Consider the following 19,252-nt stretch of genomic DNA (forward strand, 5'->3'; position numbering starts at 1 on the left):
CAGGAAGGAACTATTGTTTTACCTCACCCCAACTTTCTTACAGTTGATAATTTTAAGATATTAAACATGATAGGAAACCCGGTTATCTCTAGAGTCAGCATGGCTTATACCCTAAACACTTACACAATTATATTAAGCATGCATGAGGCACACTTCAGAAATTAGATTCTTTTATCTTTATCTATCTAGCGAGCTAGAGAAAGGAAAAGAGAAAAGAGAAAATGCACAGACATAACAGATAGCATTCGTTTGCTCCTGCTGAATGCCAGTTCTGTTTATTGCTTAATATTAAAAATCATGATGCTTCATTTTAATGCTAACATTTTATTTGAAAGACAAAAAAAAATAATCCCCAAACCTTGCCAGTTTATATTTTACAATTTTTTTAAAGAAACAAAAGCAGTTGTATCATGAAACAAATCTTTTCAGCATGAACTTGCATTGAACAATTGCAGTATATCCACAAGTAAATAACTGACATTCTGGACTAAGCAAGAAATACAAGGTCACCTTTTTTTTTCCTACTTGTTAATGTCAATGTCAGAATTTTCTTTAAAAACCCCCATAACATTTCAGAAGTTGTTCGCAAAGTGAACGGCAAAATAGTATTTATATGAAGCGCTATTTATAAGAAAAGCAAAACACTGACAGTGACAATATTTTTTTCAAAAAATGCACATTTCTTATGTAGGACTCTCATCTAAAATTAAGTGGAAGTTACAGGCATCAAGTTCTTCTTCCTGAATATGTATAATCAAGAATTTTCTGAAGTGTAGCTTTTTTGAGCTCTTCTTTAGAGAAAGTCCTATGTGATACCATGAAAGAGTAAGCTACTATGAAAAATTTGATTTTTAGATGCAAAAAATACTTATTTTGATGACATATTTTTAGCCAGGGATATTTTAAAGTAAGATTCTAGAAAGCAGAATGTCACCTGTTCTTCTTTAAAATGAAGAAGGGCACCAATTACAGTATGTAAGCTTACCTGTTCACCTTGTTATTGTGGGTTTTGTATTTTTTGCTTATTTATCTGTTCACAAAACATACATGTAAGTGGAATTATTTTACTCCTGTGATTATGTTCGACAAAAATGACAGAAGGCAGGGAATTACCCTGAGATAAAACAACATTAAAAAAAACCACCAACAAAGAAAGTAGTGAACAGAACAATACCTACGGGGGGGGCCGGGGGGGGCTTTTCATTCTCTTTTGTACCTTAATATGCTTGTTTTATAATAATCCCATATAATAATTCTTAGAGCTATTGTAACAAGATTGTACTATCCTTTTCAGTGAACCCCTCCTAGTAGCTGACCTTCAGCTCCCACAGGGTGCGTATTTGTTACCTGGCTAGGAGGATGTTGTATTGAGAAGGTTTTACAGAAAATGTTCCAGGAATACAGTGCCTCCATGCATCTGGTAATTTCCAGCTTTGCCCTGCATCAAGCCTAGGAGGTGAAGCTCTTCATGCTTCTTGTACTTCGTTATCATCTCTCTGGCCTTGAATTATTTGTGAGCCATCCTCTGTATAAATGACCATGCTTGTTAACTGTTCTCCTGCTCTATCAGGGGATACAGCTTCTGCTTTTATAGCAGTACCAGCCTGCAAAATCTCTTGAGACCCAGCTGTCTCTATCACAGCATGCGAGTACACACCAGGCTCATCCTGCATGTCTGGTGGCAATTCTGTGACGATGTAGTGGGTTGCACCTTCAGAGAAGTCACCATCGGAACCCTGAACCATGGCTTGAGCTATTTCTTCCGTGACAATAATCTGTGATATTTCCCCATCCGACTCAACTAAATCCATGTGCTCGCTTTGGACGCTGAGCGCGTGGCTACCAGCTTCCTGCATAATTATCTGAGAGCCTTCTCTAGCTACCATATGCACAGTCCCTTCCTCATTTACAATGACCTGAGTGACACCTTCTTTCATCAGCTGGTCGGCTGCAGCCGTATCACATACAGCAAACTGTAATACTCCTTGGACCATTTTCTTGAAGGCAGCCTGAGCTCTCTCCTGAGATGCAATTATAGCCGATGGGTGCATGACCCGCGTCACTACTTCCATAGGTTCGGTGTCTTCCTGAGTCTCTTGAACTTCATGGAACATTTGTATTTCTTGTCCCTCTGCATCACTGGGAACACTGGGTGTCTCTGGGTTTGGTATTTGCAAGAAATCTTTGTGACTAGACCTGCATCTGTCAAGGAGTCCAGATTTGTTTTCCACTTCACCCAGCTCTGTTACAGCACAAAGCAGGGCATCTAATGCCGAGGAGGAGTCTGGAGGATGGACTGTAGCTTCAGAAGCATCTAAAACTTCTTGTCGCATTATCTGCTGCAGTACAGTGCTACTGGAGTCAGGAACTGTGTCTATTCGAACGGCCTCCTCCATATCAGTTCCTGTTCCTTCAACCACTACCACCTGTGTTGCACCATCTGCTAACTGCTCGGTGAGTATCTGCCCTGGAACCATACTACTCACGTGCGAGCCGTTTTGATTTGTAGCTATGACTTGCCCGTCTTCTGTAATATGGACCACCCTGGCCATCTGACCAGCCATTGCTAGAGTCTGAAGGGTAGCTGCTGCTGTTTCTTCCACAGAGGCATCAATTGCAAAGTCGCCATCATATCCTTGAATAATAATAACTTGCTGAACTTCTTCAGGTGACTGTGGCTGTCTTCTGCTGCCCCGAAAGACCTTCTCTTTAACTGGAGAAACCTCTCCCAGTGCTGCTGCAGTAAAAGGACTCGTAGTTTCCACAAAGGTTGCTCCTTGCCCTTTCAGTCGGCACTCATAGGACTTGGACACAATGCCTACAAGATAAAATATGCTGTTAACACAGTATCATGGCAAATATCAGATCATTACTTTAACAAATTGTAGCTTAAATGGAAAAAAATTCCTTGACAATTTTTAGATTTCACTGGCAGAAAACACAGATAAAATGAGCAAGCGAACAAAAACAATTTGCATGTTTTCCAAATAACATATTTACAGGTTGAAATAATTGCTGCGTTTAACAATTCTGCAGCCTATTAACAATTTAAATGTGTTTTTTAAAATATGGTGTGTAACAAAGCCCAGATAAATACAGTATACAGTTAAAAGCCATTAACACATCTTTTATAGAAGATCTTATTGGTGATATTTCAGTACTTCAGTGTATTGGGGTTGCGTGGCAAGGTTTTGGTAGCAGGGGGGCTGCTACAGGGGTGGCTTCTGTGAGGAGCTGCTAGAAGCTTCCGCTGTACCCAACAGAGCCAATGCCAGCCGGCTCTAAGACAGACCCGCCACTGGCCAAGGCCGAGCCCATCAGCGACAGTGGTAGGTGCCTCTGGGATGACATATTTAAGAAGGGGGAAAAAGTTGCTGTGCAACAGCAATTGCAGCCAGAGAGAGGGGTGAGAATATGTGAGAGGAACAACTCTGCAGACACCGAGGTCAGTGAAGAAGGAGGGGGAGGAGGTGCTCCAGGCACTGGAGCAGAGATTCCGCTGCAGCCCCTGGTGAAGACCATGGTGAGGCAGGCTGTGCCCCTGCAGCCCATGGAGGTCCACAGTGGAGCAGATATCCACCTGCAGCCCATGGAGGACCCCACACCGGAGCAGGTGGATGCACCTCAAGGACGCTGTGAGCCCGTGGGAAGCCCGCACTGCAGCAGGCTCCTAGCAGGACCTGTGGACCCGTGGAGAGAGGAGCCCAGGCTGGAGCAGGTTTGCTGGCAGGACTTGTGACACTGTGGGGGACCCACGCTGGAGCAGTTTGTGAAGAACTGCAGCCCGTGGGAAGGACTCACTTTGGAGAAGTTCGTGGAGAACTGTCTCCCGTGGGAGGGACCCCACGCTGGAGCAGGGGAAGAGTGTGAGGAGTCCTCCCCCTGAGGAGGAAGGAGCGGCAGAGACACCGTGTGATGAACTGGCCACAACCCCCATTCCCTGTCCCCCTGCATGGCTGAGGGGGAGGAGGTAGAGAATTTGGGAGTAAAGTTAAGCCTGGGAAGAAGGGAGGGGTGGGAGGAAGGTGTTTTAAGATTTGGTTTTATTTCTCATTACCCTACTCTGATTTGAGTGGTAATAAATTAAACTAATTTCCCCAAGTCAAGTCTGTTTTGCCCGTGATGGTAACTGGTGACTGATCTCTCCCTGTCCTTACCTCGACCCACGAGCCTTTCATTATATTTTCTCTCCCCTGTCCAGCTGAGGAGGGGAGTGACAGAGCAGCTTGGTGGGCACCTGGTGTCCAGCCAAGGTCAACCCACCACATTCAGTAATGAATTTTAGGATCGTATATTACAATAAACATATCTGGGTGTGAAAAACTGTGGCTGATCTTCTTAATACCCTGCTTTTGTTGGCGAGGTAATTGCCATGCTGTCATTTTGATGCCATTGTCTTCCCCTTCATTTCCCACCTGGCATCTTCTCCAGCACACCTGACTGACTCAGTCACTAGCCTAGTTACCTGGAGAAAACACTGGGTAGTTTTCTTACCCTAAGCAGGATATTCTATAAAATATCATCCAGAGAAACCTCAATTACACTTCTTAATTATTTCTACATGAAATCAATTAACAAATTACAATACCTGTAACCTCCACATTCCGACTGCTTGCTCTGCCACTCGATCTGGTTTTGGGTCATTGAAGGTTTCCTCAGTTCTCATCACTAACAATAAAGCTTCAGCAAAGCAAATTGTGCCCACAGCTGTGCAAAGTCAAGCTCACCATCCTCAAAGCATGGCCTCAGGATTACCTTCGGCATTTTTGGGAAGACATAACTGAGAGCACCCTGTGACCAGCTTTGTGGATGTCCGTAGCAGAACGGCTCCAGCACTTGCTGTCTCCCCGTGGCAGTGCCATCCTAAAGCACCCCTGCAGCTCCTGCAGGTGCTGGGAAATGAGCTTTGGGCCAAAACCAGTGCACACAGAGAGAAGGGTGGGTCCCAGGCACTGAGAACGAGGTGAGGGTCTAATGGCAGATGGGCCTTGGGAAGGCTAATTAAGTCCACGCCGCTGAGACTACCAACACCCATGCTCTAGTTTCAATTCACCTACACAAACTGAAATCACATCTCTGGAATAACAGGTGTAGCATCTTATCACTAACACACATAGAGACACCATTGCTTGTTTGGGATAAAGCAAGCAAGAAAAAAAAAATGACTCTTACAGTCAAATTTCAGGCTAGCACTGTACTTTCCAAGCCACCAAGACACTTCTAGTGAACAACATGCTCCGTTGAACTCCAGAGGCCAAGAAAATTATACTAAAGCTAGTCTAAGGGGGCTCTTTTAGTCAAAGCATAGAGCTGTCAGGCCCTGATCCCACAGAGAACTAAACCCAGCTCTAAAAAGCAGAGACTCATTTGCTTAAAGGTAAGTTCACACTTAGGAGCTGTGTTACTCCGAGACTGAGTACTTGGCATCTTGCAGCCTCTAGCAACTTGATATGCTAAGGTGCGTATCAAGCAAATATTCCAAGATGACACCAATACTTAAAAGACTGAGCTCTTGCTGGCATCTATCTATCTATCAATCAATCGATTGATCTATTTTTTTGTCTATTACAAAGCTTCTGGTGGAGAACTGTACTGTGAAGCACAAGAAGTCATTTTCTTAAGCTGAAAGGCTGCAAATCACCTTCACAAGTCTAAACTGATGTTATACAACTTTCTCCATCTTAGTTTGCAAGGCAGGTTATCTTTGGAAAAAAAATTAACAATTTAAACCATTAGAGTGTTTCCAAGTGATGCTGCATGATAAGTCTGGCACATGCAATTGAAGTACATTTTGTCAGGCATAAGCGAGAAGGAAGCTTACTGTGGTACGACCGGTTCTTATCCCCACTTTTCCTGTGCTCTCTGTAGGCACTGACATTCACAAGACCCCCCAAAGAGCAGAAAAATAGGAAGGGGAAATCAACATCAAATGACAATTACCTTAGCTTCTCCACATTTTATAATAGAGTAGAAGTAATTAATTCTCTCAGGGATCTTGCTTTGTTGACATGATAAAAGAAGAGCCTGGCAGTGATGTGGCACAAAATCAAAATAACTCTACAAATCATGCATTTTCCACTGGATTTCAAAATCAAAATAACTCTACGATCATAATTTTCACACGCGCACAGCAAAATCATGACATTTTTCCCCTAAGATCGTGATAATTTATGTACGGGACACAGCATCACTGCATTGAGGAGAAGCTCCGGTCTGGGGAAGGGAAAGAAAAAAGAAATTCATCCTATTTTCATCTCCTCAAATAAATGCTGTACCCGTGAATCTATGCAACTCCAGTCTTTACTGTGCAATTGAATGGGAAGTCTCCTGGGTGAAGAGCTAGCCGGTGAATCCCTCGCAGCACTGATAATTATGCCATTCTGACTGCTTACTTAATCTATTTGAATCCAGAGGTGAGTTAAGCCACTTCCTGACCATTAAAGTAAACTACATGGGTAAATACTGCTGTCACTAAGGGGTGTGATGAAGCTTAACTACACCAACATCTTAACCTCAGCTCAGTGCAACCCCAGCTATTCCATCACAGTTCATAAATGCGATTGCAGGTCCATCTTTTGATTCAGCAATTTAATAACTTCGAGTGCTGTCAGTACTGCTTTGAAAAATGGCTCCTATAAAATGTAACAGCCTCAATCAGATTGTAAAAGATTCACCCACTGAAGATTCTTCCATTTCAACTATAATGAATTAATGTTGAGCTGTGTAGAAGTTCAAGTGTCATTTAAACTAATGTGAATCTACTGTAACTTTAAATTTTAACTGGACTATGACCAAGAATTTACTGGGAACATCAACTTCAATTTTAGTGATTTTTCATGGTAAATATGAATTGCAGATTTTACTGGTTTTCTTTTGTTTTAACAGTGAAAAGCCAAGTAGGGAAGATATTTAGAAAACAACATATTTTGAGGCTTAGCTGCTATTTCGACTTTGGAACAGTGCATTTCTATAATGGAGCACTGCTATCCAACACAACATTTGTAGGAATTTTTATGTATTTAAGGAACATGTCACATTCTTGGACTGTATGTGGCAACAAATCATGTTGTCCTCCTAAATCCAGCCTGCCTCTCGCCCCCTTTTAAAAACGGGTAAAGAGAAGGGGTAAGTGTTGGCTGACATGGCAAACATAAGCTGCAATACAAGCCCACATTAATATTAGGAAAAGTGGACTTGTTGCTGATTGCATGTCATTGCAAATTAAAAAGATACACAAATAGGCATTAAAATGACAAAATATAATGATACGAGAGCTCATATTCAGACAATTTGTAAAGAGGTGTTTCATATCTAGGGGTGCAATGATCACAGGATTGGTTTCTTTCCAAGAAGTCTGTCATTTCAGCAGAGCCATTATTTATCAGTTGGACTCCTGAGCGACTGTTAGTTTTTTATTTGAAAATGTCAGGATTTTTTAGACGTTAAATCCATATTCGCAGGTTATTTTAATTCTCAGAGACCACAAACTCCTGAAATAGGGCTAAAAGAAATGCTTTGATGTTTAATGTGCTTCTGGGAAACTACAAATAGGGCTTAGTACCTTTTTCCCTCTCTTTTACTCAATACCTGACTTTCTTTTGTGTGTCTGTTTTATTCTTTTGTTACTGTCATCATTTGTTCCCCACAGAATAAATACCTTATTCTTTTGTTAAGCTTACATTTAATTAAAATGTACAGGATTTGTGCAGTAAACTCGAATGAAACAAATAAAACAAGGGCCCCCTCTCTTGAAGGCATACGTTGTGAATGAAAAATGTCATTACAGACTAAAAAATTTTGCAGTAAACAGGGCCTACAGAGAGAAGTTTCCCCCGTAATGACATCCATAAAATACACAAATGGCACTTTTAGTACCATCCTGAATATGGCATTTTCTGTGCTCTACACACAATCTAAATGGTTTGATCATAGAGCATAATACTCCATTGGGTTTATAGAACAATCAATGTTCCATAAAATGATGTATTTATCCAATAGTAGGCTCAGCAGTTACTGGTGTATGACATTGTAGGACACTGGCTTTGTACTGTTCAGCAGCACACATGCTGGCTGTAAAACTTATCTAACACTACTTCAACAACTTCATCTCATCTGTGTCAAGTAATTTGTTGAAGCCTCAGCTTGGTTTAAAAAAACTTGTAATAAAAATTCATAGAATTTTCAGGAGAATGAAAGCTGATGACAATAGAAAGGTCACATTGTGGCGCCACTCGCGGGGTCGGGGGTCAGCCGCAGTTCTAAAACAGAAAGTAGATTTCATGCATCGTGTAGCAGATAAAGATGGCATTAAGGAGACTTGTCTCAGAAAGAAATGCGTAATGCGCTAGGAAAGTCTGGGCTAATATTATATGTAAAGCACCACTTTGCTCTCAGCGAGCAGCCTCTTTAGAATTCTAACCCTTCCCCAAAAGTTGTAGCAAGCGGTTGTGCATGGTGAGGCTAGGCTGAGGACATCCTTCACAAGGAGCACCTTTAGGACAAAGCAGTAAGTCATAAATGAAATAATCTGTTACGACGACGGAAATGATCTGCATTTACACAGCAAGCTTAAACCAGCTATTTTTCCTTTTCTGCAAAAGTTCTAGGAGGCCTGATTTATAGCACCCTATTCAGCACACTTAATTTGTCATACTTTGGTGATTAGGTATGTTATTTATTGACACAAACGAATGTTTGGTATCTACTAAAATGCAATGAATATTAAATAACGCGAATGCAAAGAAACATCTTTTCCTTCCATTAAATACAACCTTCAAGGAATTTAAAAGATACAGGAAATTCAACTTATATCGGGCGTCACTTGAATGAGCAACTGATTTTTTTACTTTAAAAGTTATTGTCTACGTGGCAGTACAATATTTTGAATGGTACGGTAAGTCCACCATTCAAATGCATAAAGAAATAATTTAGGCCTTGATCAAGCACCAAGTTTCTGCTCTTTTTTTTCCTTTTTTTTTTCTTTTTAAATTATTTTGGGAATGATCTCTACTTTAATTAATTAAGTGCAGTCTAAGAACTGTGGCATAATGTCATAACTTGGGGATTTCCTTGATTTTTGGAAGCCATAATAATAAACCACATTTTTCAGATCTCTGTTCCTTAACCAAAGTAAAAAAATATTCTTTCTCATTTGTAAGGTTTTTATGTGCAAGCAACGCATGGGCCAGCATTTTCTAAACCGGCTAGTTAAGCTACTAAGTAAGAGGTTGTGAAGGCTCATTCATGTCTTCTGCTGAAGGAAAGAAAACAGGATGGGTCAAACCAAGAAGTGAAATAAATCGGCAACCCAAAATGGCTCTGTCAGAACTATTATGTCCACGAAGGCAGCAAATATTTGTAAAGCAGTACAAATAAGTATACCTACAGGGGACTTAACCAGCTCTCTAAGAGACATTAAAAAAAATCCACCATTGACACAAAGTACATAAATCTCAAGAGATACCAATGCAGCAAGGTTTTTTTTCCTTTCAGTATATCATTACTGTAAACAGAAAATTAAGCAACAAAAACAATTTCCAAATAATGTTCATAGTTCATTTTATACTTAAACATCCAGTAATGTCATGTTTCAGCGTTGAAACTCAAAACATCCTTGGCTTCTGTCTTTGTCCTTAACCACTCAATCATGTTTAGAAACTTCAAGGTCTTCTAAGAATTGCTTGAATAAAGGATGAAGTTTTAACCTTTCAGGTATCTTAAACAAAGCAGCAGATGTCCTTTTAGCTTCCTTCAAATGTAAAAGGAACTCTTTTTGCAACCTTTTTTCTTTTGAAAAACAGGCTGAAATTTCCTGCTTGTTATTTTTACCTCCCACACCTTAGAGGGCTATGACAACAGCAACAAAAAGAAACAAAAGAAAAAACAACCACCAAAATAAATAGCTGAGCCATTCAGTTAGGGTGTTTAGGCAGTTGGTTTGGTTTGGTTTAGTTTCCCTTCAGTGTCCAATTAACCTCTGGGAAAAGGCCTTCTCTGTAAAAATTTCAGTTTCTCTTTTCCTGCTCTCAAGGTCAAAAATGAACACTATAGAGCCCAGTGTTACGGAAGCTATGCAATAAAAAATATACATACCGAAACTCCCACTGATCATGGTAAACACGTACAGTGTTAATGTGCAGATTTTACAACTGCCTAACCAGCACACTAACCGATTTTCTTGTAGACTACTTTTTCTCTTTACTTGCTTGCCACCGTGCAGGCTTGACTTCTCAACTCCTACGCGTGAGCAAAAACCTCACTATGGCATATACAGCAATTACCTGTATGGGCAAGCAGCATTAGGAATGTATTTGGAGTATTTTAGCTAGCTCTTCCAGTGCAATTTAGCAGCTGGGTATGAGGATAGCCAGCCTGGACATTTCTTGGCAGTCCAGCTTCAAAGGCTACTCTGGCTCTCAGTTTGGGAACAAGTGACATTGACGTTACACGGATGCACTTTTGCTGTTTTAACCCCTGCGGTGCAACTGGAAAGTGCATTTTTAGCACTTTAAATCAGAATCCTAATTTCAAGGGGTACCGGTCGTGCTTGGTCAAACCAGAGAATTCTGTTTCCTAGGCAGACATAGCATATAAGATAATATGAAAAATAATATGAACGCTAATATGAGAAAATCAGGGGAAAAAACCCACAAGCTCTGCTCATAAGGTAAATGATCTGGATTTCTGAAATAGGTCTAGTCCCAGACAGTAACTGTTTTGTCAAAAAAAGCAAAAACCCCTTTTTGTCATTATTATCTCAGCAAGAGTTTTTGTTTTTCAAGAATATATACATTTAGATCCTGGTCTTATAAACATTTATTTATCAAGAGTACTGCTTACTGCCATAGTTAGCCTCAATAGTCTCAAAGGGACTAAACATGGTAGCTTGCATTATGCATTGTGTTTGCATAATCAGGCCCTTGGGATTAACAATTCTGAAAGTGGCTAGCCTTCCCTAACGTTTGATGTACATATATGCACTAAAGAGAACAGACACTTATAAGGGATACCTAAAATAAAACATCATGTTATTAAATGATCAAGCAGAAATTATATTCTTCTGCATACCTATCAAATACGAGTATGTGATTTCCTGTATTTATTAATTCTGATTTATGCACCCATTCAGTAAAAAGGAGCACCTGTTCTTTGCTCGAGGGCACGTCTCAACCCATTTGAAAAGCACAGCAGTTTTTAGGGGAAATGCTTGGGAATAACTAGAAATAGTAAGTTTCCCTAGTTCTTTTTGTTAGTTAAGATAACAGAAACTACCATTTCCAATGTGACAGTCATATCTGTATTTCATTTATAAATTCAACTATGTTACAGTGTATACTCATATCTTTCCAGAGTAAATTACGGGAAATAACCATTTATCTTCATTGTAGACACTTTTGTATGTATAGTAGAAAACAAACCTCTATTCAATAACTGCACAGAGGCACCATTAAAATCAAATTTACAGTAAACAGAACCTGCAGCTGGGGTAAAACACTAACTGTTAGTATTTTAATTATCAGCGAAGCTTTCGGAGGTCTAACATCTGCTCATAGCCAAATGACAGCAGCTGCTTGCGTACACTTAAAACGATGTGAATTTCTTCTACAAATATTAAAATGAATTGTATTCATTGTGGCGATATTCTTATTAAGCTGTTTAAGTATATAGGGTATTTGGAACTTCTTTCTTGTGGCAAATTCCTAAAGGGCTGACCTCTTCAAAAGAATGAGAGGTGAAGACAGCAAAAATTCTTGAGTCTGTAAATTGAAAATGTTTAGAGACAGTACTAGAGGTCACCCTCTGCCAAGACGTTGCTAGTAAATGCTAACAAAACATCAGCGGTACGTTCTGATCATTCTGCACTATAGTAACTTCAAGGACAGGACTTCTCAGCGTGCAAGTTGTCAGGAGTCTATGGGATGGGTTATATGAAAAGCTAACGCTCACCTAATAAGTAAAGCAATTAATGCACTACCTTATCAGAAAAAAAAAAAAACCTGCTTCAATATCCAAAGCATCGGAGGGGATGAGTGTACTCTCTTTTGTGGACCTCACCAAAATCATACTGGAATGAGCCCTGACTCATATGATTAGAAGTAATAAACTTTCAGGAAGAAGGAGCTATGCTGGGCCAATATGAGATCAGTTAATTTTGCTAAAAAGGGTGAGCTTCATAACTTAATTTTGTAGCTTTTTACCTGGACGCTAACATACAGTTGATGTTTTCCTTTTTGTCTCTCACCTGCTTGGGAATATAGGAGAGAAACCTGCAGGAGTGACATACATCTGGTCAAACGGTAGAGGCTGGTACAGCGAGAGGAAGGGAGCGTTACAACCAGTTTCAGAGGAAAACAAGTGAAGGGGGTTTCAGGGTTTTAACTTGTACAGGTTTTCAGTGGAGAAAGGTCTATTTCTTTGCTTTTACAGCATCAAATGTAAAGCCAGTGGCTAATAATATTTATATATTTTCGCAATAGATCTACAGCTGGAAAGGAGCACTATGATCATTTAGTCTGAAAGCTGTAGGTCATGCCAACCTGTGTTTTGAAAAAACAACTGATTAGACGCTTCACCCTTACATGTGTAACCACAACATATGATCAACCACCAGTACAGCCGTCCCCAAACTGGTACATTGCATGAGACAACGGTGAATTAATTACGAATGTGGTTCCCGAGCTTCTGACATCAGATTTTCCACCTCAAAAGTCACTCTCAGTGCAAGGGATCCAACTACTTCTGAGAAAGAGGGAATAGGGCTGGTTATAGGTGATCTACTTACAATGCAGAGGCCTTCCCCTCTGCTGGCCCCTCATTCCTCCCAAGGCACTGACAGCATCAAGGCTTATCATGCTTAAAATGCCAATCATTGGAAAAGATGCTGATTTTTCAGCTCAGAGTGTCACAGGCTTAGCAGTAATGCCAGGATTACTTAGGAAGCGTGAAGCAGGGTACATGCTGGTTCTGGGAGGTGGGATGGGAAGTAGAGGCTGGAGAGATGGGTAACTCTTTTATACACTTTCAAGGGTCGAGTTTGTGACAAAGTCTTCTTTTCATGATTCACCTCTGGTGAAGGATGGAAGCAGCATGTTTCCAGCATATCTTCAAAGGAAGAGCTGTTCATATAATTGACCCTTCTGCTGACAGAAATATATTTTCAGTGGTACTGATACAGTAGTACTTAAATGAGCTGTCTTCCACTTCCAGTGTTAGAAAGCACTAGGCTGTACGTAGATAAAACAAGACAGAAGACACGAAAGGTGGTGCTTTCTGAGCCATCGCTGAGCACTACCGATGCAGGAACTGCTAAGATGGTGTGCGTGCCATGGCTGTGCGGGAAGTGCAAAGTGAAGCATTGCACTGCAGCTCTGCCTAAGTGCTCCGAAGCTCCTTACTCGAGTTGCTTCCGCTCAGCTGCAAAGTTGTGCTTTCAAGATCTGAATAATTTTCGTACTACTCTGTCGACAAAACTACCTAAATTGTTGGTCAGCTAGAGGTAGAAATCAACAGCTTTTAGATGGCATGCGGAGTTAATACTAAATTGGGAGGAAGTGTTAACATGACTACAAAGAAAAACAGGATGTAACCCAAGTAATACAAAAATAACGATGCAAGATTCAACTTGTACTACTGCATGCTAGCACTTGTGGAGAAAGCAAATATGCAAAAATGGCATTCAATGAGAGAGAAGTCCCTTGAGAACTGTAATGCTGAAGAAATTTAAAGAATGACAGTGTTCATCAAGTTACATGTGAGTTTTTGAAAATGTAAAACAGGAAAAGAAAACAGGCCAAAGCAATTTTTAATTGCACATTCAAAGGCATGTCTGCTGCACATTGTTCTGGTACAGATACAACCGAATTATCTCTTGACCTTGCTAGGGGAGAAATCTTGACTAAGGAATATTCAGAATAGTGAAACAAGAATGATTAGAAGGCTGACTTGCATGGGAATATTGAAGGTTTAACTGCACATATTCTGGCTACATGTTCTGCAAATGCTGAAGAGGGAGGAAATTTTTGTCCCTTTTGGATCTGATTTTGATGAAACACCAGAACATTCATGCCATGCTGCGGGAAGACGTTTGGACATGGTGAGCAATGGAAAGCCAATTCAGCTACCTCATCCACCTCCAGGTGCCAGGGTGATGAAGCTCCCAGATGGAATAAAATGACTGCACGGTAGTTAGAATATGATTTAACTCGATTCATCACCATTTGTACTGCAAATCCATACCATTTCCAAACAGTTCAGTGAAACATAGCATGTGATTCTGCAGTAACTACTTAGCTAACTTTTGTAAACAACTCCATTCTGAACTAAAGTTCACCCAAGACCGTGGCGCCTTGAGTCTTAAAAAGCCAAAGAATTTGCTATGACTGTCAATCAGATGAAGCATGAATCCCCTTCAAATATGGACTAGTAAACAAACCCTGCCACTCTGTCAGGTCATTTCGTTAGCTCTTCTTATTTTTTCCTTCCCGAGACCCAATTCAGACTAGAAAAAGAGGGAATATTTTAAAACTTACTAGCGATCACATTTTTCTAATATATTTTAAATGCCACTTAGCTCTTACTTCTGATAGCAGTTGTTCACAGATTTATTATATATATCTGTCTACAACTGAAGCCAAATAATGCTTAAAAGCATGTTAATTAAATGATGCCAAGTGGTTTAAAAACACCATGGTTCCTAGTATACTTGTCTGTAGCATGATGCACTGTGCAGTGAATGCACTTCTTATTCTGTTACAGAGGACCTGCTACTACATTGTTAGTGGTATCATAAATGGACCCCAAGCACTTTTACTGTTGCTGGAACTTAGTTCACATTTTTCAGTGCAGTGTACAAAATTTCAGAGGAAGTTATGATCATTTTTGTGAAAGCAGTAAAGCTTGTGATATGTGACAAGACCGACACCGGATAACACCCCCACCAAAAAAACCCAGAAGCCTGGAGCTAGATACCTGGAAGATCTGATTTTCAAAAACACTGAGAAACTAACAGCTCCTGCTGACATTTATGCTAAAGGTTTCTTATTTCAGCTACCTTTTTTTTAAACACTTCTTACTCTTTTTCCAGCTACCATAGTTTAGTGAACTAACAGTTTCCTAACTTCTGGTACATAACAGACAAAACGTGCAGGAGGACTCAGTGGTCTGTCATTTCAAAGATGTGCAGATTAAAGAGCTTCTGAGCAGCCCATGGCATCACAGGTGGAAAGAGCTGCTCTGAGTCCCAGGTAGGGCTTACTTGGAGAATTCGTAGCTATATCTTTTGGTATATGTTCCAGTGCTCCAAACCCCATTGAGGTTCACCATTTCTTTCAGTGTGTCTCCACGTACCCTTAAAACATTATTGAGGTGCTTCTACTGAAAAGGACTTTAAAGCTATTTGAATGATATAATTTTCTTTATAAAAAGAAAATAAACATATTAAAATGTACACAGACAGAACAAAAATTATATCAGTGTCTAAATCAGTCCTGAAGGGCAAAGGAGTCCAGGAAGGCTGGACATTCTTCAAGAAGGAAATCTTAAAGGCGCAGGGGCAGGCCGTCCCCATGTGCCAAAAGATGAGCCATTGGGGAAGACCACTGGCCTGGCTGAACAAAGAGCTTTGTCTGGAACTCATAAAAAAAAGAGAGTTTATGACCTTTGGAAGAAGGGGCAGGCAACTCAGGAGAACTACAAGGATGTCATGAGGTTATGCAGGGAGAAAATTAGAAGGGCCAAAGCCCAACTAGAACTTAATCTGGCTACTGCTGTAAAAGACAATTAAAAATGTTTCTATAAATACATTAGCAACAATAGGAGGGCTAAGGAGAATCTCCATCCTTTATTGGACACGGGGGGAAACATAATGACAAAGGATGAGGAAAAGGCTGAGGTACTTAATGCCTTCTTTGCCTCAGCCTTTACTAGTAAGACCAGGTGTTCTCTGGGTACCCAGTCCCCTGAGCTGGAAAACAGGGACAGGGAGCAGAATGAAGCCCCCATAATCCAAGGGAAAATGGTTAGCTACCTGCTACACCACTTAGACACACACAAGTCTATGGGGTTGGATGGGATCCACCCAAGGGTCCTGAGGGAGCTGACAGAAGTGCTCACCAAGCCACTTTCCATCATTTATCAGCAGTCCTGGCTACCCAGGGAGGTCCCAGTTGACTGAAGGTTAGCAAATGGGATGCCCATCTACAAGGGGAAGGAGGATCTGGGGAACTACAGACCTGTCAGTCTGACCTCGGTGCCAGGGAAGGTTATGGAGCAGATCATCTTGAGTGCCATCACGTGGCATGTACAGGACAACCAGGCGATCAGGCCCAGTCAGCATGGGTTTATGAAAGGCAGGTCCTGCTTGACCAACCTGATCTCCTTCAATGACAAGGCAACCTGCTTAGTGCACAAGGGAAAGGCTGTGGATGTTGTCTCTCTTGACTGCAGTAAAGCCTTTGACACGGCTTCCCACAGCATTCTCCTGGAGAAACTGCCTGCTCATGGCTTGGCCGGGTGTACTCTTCGCTGGGTAAAGAACTGGCTGGATGGCCGGGCCCAAAGAGTGGTGGTGAATGGAGTTAAATCCAGTTGTTGGCCAGTCACAGGCAGTGTTCCCCAGGGACCAGTATTGGGGCCAGTTCTGTTTAATATCTTTATCAATGATCTGGACGAGGGGATCAAGTGCACCCTCAGTAAGTTTGCAGACCACACCAAGTTGGGCAGGAGTGTTGATCTGCTTGAGGGGAGGAAGGCTCTGCAGGGGGACCTGGACAGGCTGGATCGATGGGCTGAGGCCAATTGTATGGGGTTCAACAAGGCCAAGTGCCGGGTCCTACACTTGGGTCACAACAACCCCATGCAATGCTACAGGGTTGGGGAAGAGGGGCTGGAAAGCTGCCCAGCAGAGAAGGACCTGGGGATATTGGTAGACAGCTGGCTGAACATGAGCCAGCAGTGCCCAGGTGGCCAAGAAGGCCAATGGCATCCTGGCTTGTATCAGGAATAGTGTGGCCAGCAGGAGTAGGGAAGTGATCGTGCCCCTGTACTGGGCACTGGTGAGGCCACACCTCGAATCCTGTGTTCAGTTTTGGGCCCCTCACTACAAGAGGGACATTGAGGTGCTGGAGCGTGTCCAGAGAAGGGCAACGAAGCTGGTGAAGGGTCTGGAGAACAAGTCTGATGAGGAGCAGCTGAGGGAACTGGGGTTGTTTAGCCTGGAGAAAAGGAGGCTGAGGGGAGACCTTATTGCTCTCTACAACTACCTGAAAGGAGGTTGTAGCGAGGTGGGTGTTGGTCTCTTCTCCCAAGTAACAAGCAATAGGACAAGAAGAAATGGCCTCAAGTTGTGCCAGGGGCGGTTTAGATTGGATATTAGGAAAAATTTCTTCACCGAAAGGGTTGTCAAGCATTGGAACAGTCTGCCCAGGGAAGTGGTTGAGTCACCATCCCTGGAGGTATTTAAAAGACGTGTAGATGTGGTGCTTAGGGACATGGTTTAGTGGTGGACTTGGCAGTGCTAGGTTAACAGTTGGACTCGATGATCTTAAAGGTATTTTCCAACCTAAATGATTCTATGAATCTATGATTCTGAAAGAACAAGCTAAAAAGTAGTCCAAAATTAATGTATTTCTTCTTCCACGTGTTATTTTTTAGGGTCTCTTTCACCATAGAGTGAATTTTATGCAAGATCTTTACGTCTGTGTGCCTAAAGCTAATTTCCTCAATGCAGAATTAGGAAGCAAAATAAAATTGGCCTGCTTTCCAGTAGTGCTAGGCACAAGCACATGCAAATGCAAACTGAACTGAACGCATTTAAAATCTAATGGCATTTATCTGACCATGTTCCTCTAAACCTGTATCTTCTGAATTGCTCACAGTTAGTAATATATTTATCACGAAATAATACCATAAAATGAAAAAGCATTATTCTAACTTTTCAGGCAGAGAAGTGAAAAACAACAAAATGTGTTGCCGGGGTCACACAAGAATTCCCAGGTGTATTGAGTCCCAGCTTTATGTCTTAATCACGGCATTATCATTTCTTAGAAGAGCCTATTGTCAACTCCAAGAGTTGAGGTACTCCATTTACCCACAGTGAAGCACTAGTCACATCACTGCAGTTTTCCTGATAATGCCCTGTCAATGAATCAACCCCATGTTCATGAACAGAGAGGAGTTCAGTGTCCATGTATCCTATAATGAGGCATGCTGGGCTGCAATCTCTGCTGAGATTGTCATAGGTGTCCACTGATACCATCTGCAATTACAGAATTTTATGAGATGGAAACTGGTTCATTATGAAAAACACTCAAGTCTACCAGCTCATTTCACAGATGTCAGATGGTAGACTTCCCGATTATCACGATTCTTGCAAGTGCATAAGAAGGGGCCTGTAGTTAGGCTTTTGGGAATTAAGCATATAGCTAATGCTAAGCATAGGCTTAAAGGGCCCTAAGTTGGGCCCTCAGTTAGCCCCAGTCTATGACATATTCAAAACAGGGACTTAGACTCTTTAATTTCTGCTTTACAAGGGCCAAACCAGCACTGCTTATTCCCAGATGAAGGCAGTCATAAAGTTAGCTAAAAATCACTTTTGCTCCCAGCCAAATATATCTCTCTCAGACTGATTTCAGCCTGATTCTAACTAAGCAAAATGACTGTATGAACACGTTCAAAAGTGCCAACTGAATACCATTTTGAATTGTCACCTATTCAAATAAATGAATAAAACCATTCCTTTTAAAAGGCTAAAGTATGTTATGTATAACTACACATTTTTATAGTTTTTTAAAATAAGTTTTATCAAAAAAATTCATTGTTACATTGAAAAAGAATGTGCAGTGTGGAAAATGTTGATAAACCTTTCTTCTCTGAGTAATGCCTCTCATACGTACATGTTTTTGCACTCTCAGACAGTGATATACAGACCTTCAAATCTGGTAACTATCAGCTTAAACAAACATCTTAATTTCAGACAATTCAGTCTATTTAAGAACACAGAAATGAAAACCTAGGCACTGAAAGTAGTACAGATTTCTTCTGTAGCCATCAAGAAATAAAGCACTGTTTGCTATAATATAGCCCCCTCCACCCCTTCCAAAATGACCCTCTTTCTGTTGGAGGTGAACCTTGCTGCATTTATTCATTCCCTTTTTAACAAGAGACCACAGAAAATCCAAGCTAACAGAGTGTTTAGCAAGAAGACCTAAAATCCTAAATGCAGGCCATAGTGGTGCTCCAAGCTCTGGGTGAACTT

General features: G+C 41.2%; 1 protein-coding gene across 4 annotated transcripts in view; it reads right to left on the reverse strand.

Moving 5' to 3' along the window:
• Positions 1-258: 258 nt before the first annotated feature.
• Positions 259-19,252, reverse strand: part of ZNF407 (zinc finger protein 407) — a 355,293-nt gene continuing 336,299 nt past the window's right edge. For all 4 annotated transcript variants that reach the window (XM_075494274.1, XM_075494275.1, XM_075494272.1 and 1 more), the window contains one exon: positions 259-2,818. In XM_075494274.1, the coding sequence (XP_075350389.1) occupies positions 1,467-2,818 (1,352 nt within the window). In that variant the 3' untranslated portion in view covers positions 259-1,466. The remainder of the gene's footprint in view (positions 2,819-19,252) is intronic.

This window comes from Mycteria americana, chromosome 2 (genome assembly GCF_035582795.1).
Source record: "Mycteria americana isolate JAX WOST 10 ecotype Jacksonville Zoo and Gardens chromosome 2, USCA_MyAme_1.0, whole genome shotgun sequence".
Lineage (NCBI taxonomy): Eukaryota > Metazoa > Chordata > Aves > Ciconiiformes > Ciconiidae > Mycteria > Mycteria americana.